This window comes from Panthera leo, chromosome B2 (genome assembly GCF_018350215.1).
Source record: "Panthera leo isolate Ple1 chromosome B2, P.leo_Ple1_pat1.1, whole genome shotgun sequence".
Taxonomy (NCBI): domain Eukaryota; kingdom Metazoa; phylum Chordata; class Mammalia; order Carnivora; family Felidae; genus Panthera; species Panthera leo.
The window spans coordinates 30214314-30226957 of record NC_056683.1 but is presented as its reverse complement, the minus strand read 5'-3'; the positions used below and the strand labels follow the sequence as shown (position 1 = coordinate 30226957).

At 49.7% G+C, this 12644-nt stretch overlaps 1 protein-coding gene across 7 annotated transcripts in view; it reads left to right on the top strand.

Moving 5' to 3' along the window:
• Positions 1–1922: 1922 nt before the first annotated feature.
• Positions 1923–12644, top strand: part of LOC122219678 (class I histocompatibility antigen, Gogo-B*0103 alpha chain-like) — a 29771-nt gene continuing 19049 nt past the window's right edge. Inside the window, exons 1-9 of one of the 7 annotated variants that reach the window (XR_006202517.1) lie at positions 1923–2043; positions 2312–2581; positions 2807–3082; positions 3694–3969; positions 4097–4210; positions 4644–4676; positions 4813–4849; positions 5015–5440; positions 7375–7676. Coding sequence is in view for 6 of the 7 variants with exons in the window: in XM_042938200.1 (XP_042794134.1) it covers positions 1971–2043; positions 2312–2581; positions 2807–3082; positions 3694–3969; positions 4097–4210; positions 4644–4676; positions 7375–7421 (1089 nt within the window). In the remaining variant the exon portion in view is untranslated. Of the gene's footprint in view, positions 2044–2311; positions 2582–2806; positions 3083–3693; positions 3970–4096; positions 4211–4643; positions 4677–4812; positions 4850–5014; positions 6780–7374; positions 7677–12644 lie in introns of those variants that run through there. The other 6 variants (XM_042938202.1, XM_042938201.1, XM_042938200.1 and 3 more) reach the window with 6 other exon arrangements.

Below are 12644 nucleotides of genomic sequence, written 5' to 3'. Positions count from 1 at the left end.
CCACAGTCAAAATATATTCCAAAGATTCTTTTTATTTTTTATTGATTAAAAAAATTTTTTTAACATTTTATTATTGAGAGACAGAGAGACACAGAGTGTGAGCAGGGGAGGGGCAGAGAGAGGGGAAGACACAGAATCTGAAGCAGGCTCCAGGCTCTGAGCTGTCAGCACAGATCCCGACATGGGGCTCACTCACAAACTGTGAGATCACAACCTGAGCTGAAGACGGTTGTCTAACTAACTGAGCCACCCAGGTGCCCCTCTATTTTTCTAATAATTTTATAATTTTACATGTTATATATAAGTTCTATTATACATTTTAAATTCATATTATAAGGTGAGAGATTTAGGTTTAAGTTTTTTGTTTGCTTATGTGTTTTTGTCTATGGACGTCCAATTGCTCTGGCATCATTTATTGAAAAGGATAGTTCCTTTTGCATTGAATTGCTTTTGTGCCTTTTTCAAAAGTCAGCTGAGCATATTTGTGTGTGGGGGGGCGCTATTCCTGGGTTTTCTCTTCTGTTCCATTGATCTGTATGTCTATTTATCTGCCAGTTAATTAAAATCTGTTTTAATTACTACAGCTATATTTTAAGACTTAACATCAAATAGAGTGACTTTTCTCACTTTATCCCTCTTTTTCAAGAGTGCGTTAGCTATTTAGGTACTATGCCTTTCTGTATAAATTTTAGAATAAGCTGGTCTAACTTTGCTGGGGCAAAAATTACATTAAACCTATGGATCAATTTGGAGGGAATCGACATCTCTACTAAGTTGACTCTTCTAATACATGAACATATTATGTCTCTATTTAATTTGATTTCTTTTAATTGCATTTTGTAATTTTCAGCATTCAGATCCTTTATGTGTTTTGTTAAATGTATATACAGTATTTCATTTTCTTTATAATAACTATAAATAATGTTGTGCTTTTAATTTTGGTTTCCATATAACCTGTATTACTATATAAAAACATCCTTTTACTTTCAATCTACCTGTGTCATTAAATGTAAACTGAATTTCTTCTCACTTCAACCACCAAAAAAAAAAAAAAAAAAAATGCTGGGACACACAGATGCGCTGAGAAAGTACAACTTAGAAGCTTTTTGAGTCTTGATTGCAATGCTGTTTAGATACTTCTGTAGGAAGGGGCAAAATCACTTTATAGATTAGATTCGTGGGCACCTGGGGGGCTCCAACGGTTAAGTGTTGGATTCTTGGGTTCAACTCAGGTCATAATCTCAGGGTTTGTGGGTTCGAGCCCTGAATGGGGCTCTGCCCTGGCAGCACAGAGCCTTCTTGGGATTCTCTCTCTTCTCTCTGTCCCTTCCCTGCTTTCTCTCTTTCTCTCAAAATAAATAAACATTAAAAAGAAAAGAAAAGAAACTGATCTCTATGAGAATCTCTAGCTGGAGCTTTGAACCACAACTTCAGGTCTAAAGAGAAAATCCATATGCCTCCACCTCCATTCCCAGGCAAGCTCACTCTCTGGCATCCAGTTTACTGGGGGCGAGTTTTCTTTTAGGAGTCCGGAGGAGAGGTAAGGACTAGGAGCTCAGCACAAGTCGAGGGATTTCAGAAGGGAAAGGGACAAAACGGGGCCAATCCCAACCTGGTGTCTTTCCCTGGTTTCCTCAGAAAGACCCTGGGCCAGGCCTCCGGGTGACAAAGAGCGCTCTGTGTAGGTGAGAGGAATCCGGGCAAAGTCGCGGGTCCCTGGGAAAGACTGGCTTTGAAAGTCCCGGGCTTGAGATAGGTCTGGGGCGGGAAAGCCCAGTTCCCCGCTACTCCGCGCTCATTTCACTTCTCTCAACCTGTGTCAGGTCTTCTTGCCTGGATACTCATGACGCGGCCCCAGTTCGCACTCCCATTGCTTGTCCGGTGTCTAGAGAAGCCAATCAGCGTCACCGCGGTCCCTGGCCTGTCCTGGCCACGGACCCGCTGTGACTTCTATTCTCCAGACCCTGAGGATGCGGGTCGTGATGCCCCGAACCCTCCTCTTGCTGCTGTCGGGGGCCCTGGCCGTGACCCAGACCTGCGCGGGTGAGTGCGGGGTCGGGAAGAAAGGGCATCTGTGGGGCAGGAGCGAGGGGACCGTCCGGCGGGAACGCGGGGCCCTAGGGAAAGTGCCTGTCGCCCCCGCCCCAGAATCCTACCCACCCTGGCAGTCCTCCCCGTCCCTCCCCGACTCCTCCTTGCTCTCCCCCACTCGGACCCCCCACCCCCTGCCCTCCTGGCCGCTTCCACCTGGGATCCGGGCCTCGCGCCGGGACCAGGGTCGGGCGGGGTCTCAAACCCTCCGCGCCCGTAGGCTCCCATTCCTTGATGTATTTCGGCACCGCGGTGTCCCGGCCCAGCCTCGGGGAGCCCCGGTACTTGGAAGTCGGCTACGTGGACGACACACAGTTCGCGCGGTTCGACAGCGACGCCTCGAGTCCGAGGATGGAGCCACGCGTGCAGTGGTTGAAGCAGGAGGCGCCGGAGTATTGGGAGCAGGAGACGCGGGGCGCCAAGGACACCGCACAGACTTTCCGACAGAGCCTGAACACGCTGCGCGGCTACTACAACCAGAGCGAAGCGGGTGAGCGACGCGGACCCGGGTCAGGGTCACGACCCCATCCCCGGGGTTGCCCGAGTCTTTGGGTCCGAGCACCACCCTGAGGCTGCGGGACCCGCCCGTCTCCAAACCCGGGAAAAGCGCGCGGGCACTTTTACCCGCCATTCAGTTTTGGCTTTAAGCCCTGGGGTTCGGGGTGTGGGAGGGGGCGGGGCTCCAGGGCGGAGCTGACCTCGGGGGCGGGGCCAGGGTCTCACACCATCCAGTGGCTGTCTTCCTGCGAAGTGGGGCCCGATTGGCGCCTCCTCCGAGGATACTGGCAGTTCGCCTATGACGGCGAGGATTACATCGCCCTGAACGAGGACCTGCGCTCTTGGACCGCGGCGGACACGGCGGCGCAGATCACCCGCCGCAAGTGGGAGGCTGCCGGAGCAGCCGAGCATCAAAGGAACGACCTGCAGGTCACGTGCGTAGAGTGGCTCCGGAAGTACTTGGAGAGAGGGAACAAGACACTGCTGCGCACAGGTACCAGGGGCCGCGGGGCTTCCCACGATTTCCCCTCCAGCTGAGGCCTCCTAAGAGAATAGGAAGAACTGGGATCCACAGCAGTATATGGCCCTCCCCTGTGTCGGGAGACTGACTGCTCGGGTTTTCAGATCCGGTCCCAGAGAGACCCCCAAAGGGTCTGTCTTTCTCCTAGAGACTGTTGAAGGATAGAGTCTCTCCAGGGATGGAGGAGGAGACCATTTCTGAAATAATTGATCAGCGTTTCCCTTTGGCTCACTGTGGCTTTGGGAACCTTGGGGGATTTTCTCAGGCTTTGTTCTCTGCCCCACACTCATGTGTTTGGGGTATCTGACTTCACCTATTCTGAGTCATTTGGCCTCCAGCCAGGTCCGGACCAGAAATCCCTTTCTTTTCTGCTCTCAGAAACCTGCCTTCTACAGTGGGCCGTCTCACCCTAATTCTAGAACTTTCCAAACAAGAAGAGATTATGTGTCTAGGCTGGTGTCTGGGTTTTTGCTCCCTTCCCCAATTCCAGCTCTCTTGTCCATTCTCAAGATGGCCACATGAGAATTGCCTCAGTGGCCCGAGACAGTTGTAAAATTCCTTAATTTTCTGACCCTTCTCTTCAGACCCCCCGAAGACACACATCACCCACTACCCCACTTCTGACCATGATGTCACCCTGAAGTGCTGGGCCCTGGGTTTCTATCCTGCGGAGATCACCCTGACCTGGCAGCGTGATGGGGAGGACCTGATCCAGGACACGGAGTTTGTGGACACTAGGCCTGGGGGAGATGGGACCTTCCAGAAGTGGGTGGCTGTGGTGGTGCCTTCTGGAGAGGAGCAGAGATACACGTGCCATGTGCAGCATGGGGGGTTGCCCAAGCCCCTCATGCTGAAATGGGGTAAGGACAGGGGGAGACCTGGGTATGGAGCCAAACTTGGAGAACTCAGGAGCCCTTCTGGACACATTCAGCAGGGTTGAGGCTGAGACCTCGGAGTCAAGGCCCTCACTTTATCCTCTCTTCCCAGAGTCCCCTCCTCAGCGCAGCATTCCCATGGTGGGCATTGTTGCTGGTCTGGTTTCCTTTGTGGTCATCAGTGCTGTGGTGGTTGGAGCTGTCATATGGAGGAGGTACAGCCAAGGTACGGAAGGGGAGTGCTCTGAGTTTTCTTGTCTTTCTGTAGTGTTTCAAGTCCAGGTAGAAGTTTGTCCTGCCTTGTTTATGGGAAGTGCCATCCATGCACATGTGCTTGTCCACTGTGCAGCTCATTGCTACATTCACTCTGGAGTAAAGCTCTGTGAGAATGAAGGGCAAACTTATCACCTTGATGAATGTGGTGATAGGATCTGATTTCCAGCAGTCACAGATCAGAGAATAAGGTCCTTGCTGAGGACAGACTCCAGGAGAATTGTTGGTCTAGCCCTGACATCTCTTTTCTTCATGTCCCCCTGATCCTGCCATAGGTTTGTAGTTACAGTTCTGGAAACTTCCCTGTGGTCCAGGTTAGCAGTTTCATCTAGGATCTCGGGCTCTGCCTCCTCCGTGGCATCTCATGTGATATTTTCTTTCCATAGGTGGAAGAGAAAGGAGTTATGCTCAGTCTGCATGTAAGTATGGAGGGGGTGATCCCTGAGACCCTGGGATAGTGTAGACAGGACCCCGTGGGGAGCTCACCCACCCCAAAGCTACTCCTTTAGTCTCATCTCCTGGGGGCTCTGACCAGTTCTGTTTGTTCTAACGCAGGTAGTGACAGTGCCCAGGGCGCTCTCCACTGCTAAAGGTGAGACCCTGAAGGGCCTGAAGTAGGGAGGGGAGAGGGGAAAGGGGCTATGTATGGGAAATGGGGATTCTTTGAGTAGGATATCTTGAGCATGTGGTAGGCTATTGAGAACGTCAACACTTATATGACTAACCTGAATTTGTTCATGATTATTTTCTTCCCCAGTGTGAGCCAGCTGCCTCGTGGGGGACTGAGTGATGCAAGATTTGTTCACTTTCCCACTTTGTGACCAATGCCCCTGATATCTCTTTCTACAAAGGGCTTCGGCATGTGTCCTCGTTCCTATTACCATAATGTGAGGAGGTGGGGAGACTGCTCCCTGCCTCCATGACCCCACCCCACACTGACCTGGGTTCTCTTTCCTCGTCTGCTTTCATGATCCAGTAGAGGGAGAGTGGGCCACCTCCATCCCTGTCTTTATGTTTCACTGAGCTACAACTTCTTACTTCCTTGTTGAACGTAGGGCTCTGGATGTGAATTTGTTTTTCCAGTTCTGGTCAGGAGGAGTTGATCAGTTAGTTAAAGAAGAAGATTCCTAAAGTTTGAGAGGGGAAAGAAATGGAAACCCTGAGAACCTCCCAGAAGCTGCAGGTTTGGTGTGCCGAGTCTGCTCTGGGTGGGGACAGGAATAAGCTGTGAGGGGCCTAGCGTTGTGGAGCCTCATGCCCAGTTGGTACAACATGGATGTGACATGGTCACTGCTCAGCTGGGGAACCTCTTTGCGCTTTTGTCTTTGTCCCTCCAGTAGCACCTGCCTTTATAGGACTGTGATCACTCAGGATATCACCTGGATATCTGGATATTGCCCAGACCTTGTCCTGCCTCCAGGACTATGGGCAACAAGACATTGTATGGCTGGGTCAGCTGAGGCTCAGGCCTGGGTCAGGCCTCAGTCCCGTCTCTGGGTGTTTATTCGTTGTTTCTTTGTTTCTGTAGAGGATTAGGCCCGTTCTCTTTTTTGTGTGGGAGTTCTGGTCTAATTCACCTGTGGGTGTCTCCTCGGTGACAGCAGAAGGAGATATTTGGCCTGTCAGCATCTGCACAAGGCCCTGGGTGGCCCTGTTCATAGGAATCTGTAGTATCCAGAGGTTATTTTCAGGCTCATTCAGGTCTTGGCCTCCTTCTCGGGCTTGATTGTTCTTCCCATCTTTTCTGAAGTCTTCTGAGAGGAGCAGATTCTAGCAGACAGGAAGCATGCCATAATTTCTTATTTTAAATTAGTTCTTGTTCTGTTTCCATCCTCTGCTTGCCCACCCTCTGCCCTGGTGATCCTGGTGCTGGCTCCAGCTCCAAGTCATGGAGTTATGAAGCAGAGTCTCCTTAGATTTATATTTGGTTGGGAAATAGCACCTGTGAATCGAGGATGGTTTTTGAAAATGGGCATCTCCTTGGTGTGCAGGGGAGTTGGTGTGAGAGTGGGGACGGGAGGGGGAGGGCAGTGCTGTGAGAGGAGCACAGGGGCACTAATGGCAGTGTGAAGGGTGATTGTGCTGTCGCTGCCACAGAGCTGCTGTGGTCTGAGGCTACATTAGTAAAGATACTGCCTCCAGATTAGGGAGGTGCTGTGCACCGATCGCTCCTTCACTGTGTGTGTTGTGTGCAAGGTATATGACACACTGTTTTCTGCATCTGGGAAACACGATAGAAGTTTCTGTGTTTAGGACAAGGCGCTGCTGCTGGTCTTTACATCACACTTTCAGTAGCAAGAATGGAGATGAGGATTCCCACACGGCTGTGCGTCAGCCTCACTTGCAGGGCTCGTTAAATAAGCGATTCCTTGATCTTGCGCCGAGGACTCTGAGTCTGTGGGTCCGGGGAGAGGCCTGTGCATTTTGTGAGAGGCCTGGCGCTCAGCCAGATCTGGAGCCAGTGAGGTCAGCGATCAGAGCAGCCAGCCTGGGGAGGGGCATTAAAGCCACATTTAAATGTGTGTGTGTGTGTGTTTTTTTTTTTTTTAAATCTTTGGAGAGGAAAGGGAAGACATAACGTTGTCAATATGAGATGTGGTGTTGTGAGATGTGTGTTATCGTATCCTGAGGTATGGTCGGGTGGGAGGACTAGGGAGTGGTTCGCGGTTCAGTGTGACGAACACCTCGGAATGCTTGCTCTCGGCAACTACTTCCCTGATTGACTTTTCAGAGCAAACAATGGGATCTAAGCTTGTTCAAACTTAGCCAAAAGGTACTGTGCGCACACACACACACACACACACACACACACACACACACACACACACACATTTTATATGCATATAAAGTATTCTTTTGGGGAAGATCGTAGAACAGGCTACACAGCCAGGAACAGAGTCCACAAGTGCACGTTAGGTTGGGTCTCACACAGGAACTGTGGCCTCTGCTGCTGGGCACAGATGTCACTGCTCACACTGCTGCCTCCATTGAAGCAGGACACTGGCCCCTGTGGCTAGGACTGACATCGCTGCTGATTGTGGGACCGGGTGACACACTGCCACTCGCGCTGCCTGTGCAAGTACATTGTGCACAGCTGCACCTTCTCTTTGTCACCAGGTCCAGCACGTGGTCACCTGCCTGGCAGAGCCTCACGCCGTGTCTAACTGGAAGGATGTTGGGACAGCAGGTCCTTCCTCTTCCATGGAGAGAGGCGGCGTCTTCCAAAGACTCTAAATGTGGAATTCTCATGTAGGGGGGCAGTGCCGGTGCTGGGGGTGAGGGCTGGAGAAAGGTCGGCTGATTGCCATTCTCGGAGCACAGACCTGAGGCTGCAGCTTGATCTGGTGCCCTGCAGGCACTCAGGTTCAGTTGGAGGAGCAAGTTTCTAGTAAACGACATCGCTCTTCTCGTTCCCTGGATGCTATGTGATTAGATGCAGCTTTGTCCACTCCGGTTTACGCTCATAAATAAGTGCAGTGGCGTTGTGGTCTGGTGAAGTGATTGCTCAAAACGTGTTTGCCCAGCCTCTGTCTCTTGCAAGGAGGAGAACACCTGGGTCTGTAAGACGTCAGGGGGTCTCTGCGTGCACTGACTGTCATGTTAATGTTTGTATTTCCCCGTGCATGGAAATACTCTGGGGAGAGAATCTCTAACATTTGTCAGCTTTATGTGATCCTCACAAAGGACTAAAAACCAACCAGCCAGAAAACCCAAACCACCAGCCTGGTTTTCTAGTGTAGCCATAGTGTCCCTCAGAGACTTAAGTGTTAGTTAATAGCAATTCAACTGAGAAAATTTATTTTATTTTATTTTTGAGAGAGAGAGAGAGGGTGCAAGTGAGAGAGGGGCAGAGAGAAACAGAAGGAAAGAGAGAGAAGTGGAGCTTGAGCTCTGCTCACCCGGAGTGGGACCTCACCTCACCCGATGTGGGGCTCGAACTCATGAACCATGAGATCATGACCTGAGCTGAAGTCAGATGCTAAATGTCTGAGCCACCCAGGCGCCCTCAACCGAGAACATTAAAAGGTCGAATTGACTTTATTCAACTGTTCATGAATTGAGCAGTCTCCCAGCTAGAAAATAGAAAGGAGACATGGGGCTCCTGGGTGGCTCAGTCAGTTAAGTGTCTGGCTTCAGCTCAGGTCATAACTTCGTGGTTCAGTTTGTGAGTTTGAGCCCCACGTTGGGCTCTGTGCTGACAGCTCAGAACCTGGAGCCTGCTTTGGATTTTGTGTCTCCCTCTCTCTCTGCCCCTCCCCTGCTCGTGCTCTGTCTTTCAAAAATAAATATTAAAAAAAAAAAAAGAGACTCTTCCAGCTGCAGAAAGGATTTTAAAGGCAGAGTGGAAGGGGAAAAAGGAAATTATTCATTAAAAAATGCATTGCTTTAAGCAAGGTGGCCCTTCTAAGGGGAAAGGAAGTGGTCTTTCAGTGGCTTACCTACTTGTGCTGAGCAGGAAATTCCAGGTTGGCTGATTACAGGTCACATTTCTGGGAGAAGCTGAAGATGCATTTAGGTTAAGGATTAAGATCTTGGTGGTATTTGGCTTAGGTGACTTCATTTTGGGTCTGCTGTCTTCCTTTTTTAACAGGACCATGAACAGCTGGTAGCAGACGGAAGGACATGATATAAATGCTTACACTTATCTTATCCTTTGCTCCTGGATGAGAGGAAGCACAGACTTGCTCTCCCTCTAAATTTCTCTTTGTGGAGCCGTAAGGGTTTTTTCCTCCATTCAACCAATGCTCTGATTCCCTGTCACCAATTCAATTCATTTCATCAGTCTTTTTTTTTTTTTTTTTTAAATTTATTTTTGAGACAGAAACAGAGCAGGAGAGGGGGAGGGGCAGAGAAAGAGAAAGACAGAATCCCAGGGAGACACAGAATCCGAAGCAGGGTCCAGGCTTTGAGCGGTCAGCATAGAGCCCCATGTGGGGCTCGAACTCATGGATGTGAGATCATGACCTGAGCCAAAGTTGGGCGCTTAACCAACTGAGCCACCCAGGTACTCCCAATGCAATTCATTTTAATTCTGACACTGTTGACCTGGAGTTAGCATGAGACCCACAGGTGTGAGGATGCTTCCTACAAGATTGCCCTCACTTCACAGGCACGTCTCAACTGTTACGTTCCCACGTCGCCTGCACTTTTGTTCCACTTGGCTACAAAGTTGAGGGTACTCTCAAAGTTCAATAATTTGCTAGAACAACTCCTAGAACTCAGGAAAATTCCATTATTATTGTGGTTTACTATAAGGACACACATGAGCAACCAGATGAAGAGGCACATGAGTGTGGGAGCGTGAAGGTCGGAGTTGCAGGAGCCTCTGTCACCGTGGGGTTGGAATGTGCCACCCTCTGAGCATGTCAGTGTGTTCATTTCAGAAGCTGTGAACTCTGTCGTTTAGAAGCTTTTTTTTTTTTTTTTTTTTTTAACGTTTATTTATTTTTGAGACAGAGAGAGAGCGTGAACGGGGGAGGGGCAGAGAGAGAGGGAGACACAGAATCGGAAGCAGGCTCCAGGCTCTGAGCCATCAGCCCAGAGCCCGACGTGGGGCTCTAACTCGCGGACCGCGAGATCGTGACCTGAGCTGAAGTCGGACGCTTAACCGACTGAGCCACCCAGGCGCCCCTGTCGTTTAGAAGCTTTTATGGAAGCTTCATGATACAGGTGTGCTTGATTCCATCACTGGCGAGTCAGTGATTCGCCACTGATTAAAGTCAGTGATTAAAGTCAGCCTCCAGAGCCTCTCCCCAGAGGTCAGGGAAGGAGGCTGAGGTTGCCAACTCTCTAATCATCGCTTGGTCTTTCTGGTCACCAGCCCCCAACCTGAAGCTATCTAGGCCCCTCGGCCAAGTCCTCTCATTAGCATACCAGAAACACTCATATCACTCAGGAGATCCCAAGGGTTTGGGGAAGTCTGTGCCAGGAACCAGAGACAAAGACCAAATAAGTCTACCACAGGCCACTCCTTGGTCTTTGACCACAGGTCCCTTGTAGCGACAGGACCATAGCTGAAAAGATACTGGCACACTACCAAAGTCCCATTCAGTCAGTGACAATTAGCCCATCATCCTGCTGTATGACAGTGTCTCCCAGGATCGCTCAGGTCTCCTGGTTCCATTTAGTCTCGTCAGGTTCCAGAAGCAGGAATGGTGTCACAGCGTGTGGCTCCCTCTCTCAGGCATCTGGTATAATCGAGCTAAGAGGCAGTGTCCTCTCTTGCTCACACCTCTTGGGAGGTGTTAATGTAATGCTGGGTTTCCCTCATTACGTAACTCATTTATCCATTCCTTTACCCTCAGCTGTTGTTTCTATTTCTCTCCATTTATACCCAACTTTCTGCGGTTGGAAGGGACGTTATGTGTAGCTGCTGTGCTGGTCTAGACTGCGGGCAGCAATACAGTCTGGCAAGTCCCTCCTCCCCTGTCTTCTCTCGTCCATAGAGGGGAGGGTCACACCCGGACAGAACTTGTGGGCTAACTGACCAGTAGGCAATCTAGCGGCACTCACCGTCAGCCCCAGCTTTGCCAGATGGGGCGAAGGCACAGCCCTCCCATTCAGTCCCTTAGGAAATCTCACATCAAGGTCGAACAACGGAGGTACGGTCGCCTGCTTAGGAGTCCTTCCTGTTTCTGGCACTCGTACTTGCATTCCTGTCCTGAGACACTGTAGCGGGTAGGAAGAGGGAATGTTGAGGTGAACTATAGTCATACCAATGTCCTCTCACTTGGGAAGGATTATAGAGTCACGCTTACATGCCCCGCCCTCCTGCCCAGATCCATCAAGGAAACAAAACAGACACCTTTTCCCCCTAACGGGGACACTCCTGATTCCCACGCATGCTGGGTTGGAGCACACTCTGTGAAGGTGTGTGAGCCAGCACTTCATGTCTCTGTGGCCCTATTTTCACAGTATTTCCATTGTCCATTCCAACTCTCTGTTAAGCTGTTTCTCTGTCGGTATATCTGTATGCCCATTGTTGGACATCATGGCTTGTAATGTATTTTTTTAGCATGAGGAAATGTGACCGAGCATTCCAAACTAGTACAGTATCTTTTGTTTGTTTTGTCACATGTGCACCGAAAGGCAGGTATAAAAATGTTCTCAGCGGCACTGTTTATGATTGCCCCAAATGGGAAACAACGTCAATGTGCCTAAAAAGAACATATGTACATGAACTGTAGCACAGCCTTACAATGGACTGCCACACAGCCCTGAAAAAGACTGGGCTCTCGCTACACCCTACGGCATGGGTGAACCTCACAGACGTGACACTGAGTGTAGGAAGCCAGACACGTGAGAGACACAGACTTTTTGTATGTGAAGTTGAAGATGAGGACTCATTTGTAGTGCCAGAAGTCAGAAGAGTTGTTACCTCTTGTGGTGGCGTATTGACTGGGAATCTCTCCGAAACCCAAAATGCTCTGCATCTTGCTCTGGGTGGTAGTACATGGGAAGTGCATACGTGTAAAATTTCATCGAGCTGTCCACACAGGATCGATGCTCTCTGCATTTTATTAAAAATTTTTTTTTACATTTATTTATTTATTTTTGAGGGCGACTGAGACAGCACGAGTTGGTGGGGGGCAGAGAGAGACGGGGAGAGAGAGAGAAAAGTCCCAAGCAGGCTCCACGCCATCAGTGCAGAGCCCGACGTGGGGCTCGAAGTCAAGAAACTGTGACACCGTGACCTGAGCCGAAACCAAGAGTCGGATGCTTAACTAACTCAGCTACCCAGGTGCCCCTATTTTTTTAAAATTTTAATTGAATTACAGCTATGTTCTTTTTCTTTTCTTTTCTTTTCTTTTTTTAATAGCACTCTAGACATTTGCAACTACCACTGAGTAAGCAAAACCCAACCCAGAATCTCTGTTCCTGTCAAGACCCATTTGCAGCCCTCCCTTGGGGTTACTAGTATTGCTCTGACTTGCCAGCTATGTTCAAGGACTTCCTACCAGGGAATCTGCCTCCTAGCTGTCTGTAGTGTGTGGCTGGCAGTGAGAACAGTTCCTTTTGGTATTTTGGGCCACAGAGGATGCAAGTAGACTATATGTAGTTTCAGCCTTCTCTGGATTACTGCAGCCCCCAATGTCCCTTTAGTTCACGTACCCAAGGGGCCACCTCAAGAGAGGACATCAAGATACCCACTCATCACTTCCAAACAGCTTCCAAACTTGAAGGTGGTTCTTGTGATGAGCACCAAAATGTCCTACTTTATAATGCACCCCTCAAATTCCCATAGTGGTTTGCAGGGGGCTGTGCCCCGTGTGGTTATTCCTTTAACAGACTAAGTTTCCCTTCTGCCTGACCATATGGCCTGGCTGTTGGCCACTGCCCACGAGTTGCTAAATCCAAAACACAGGGGCTTTTATTGTTCAATTTTT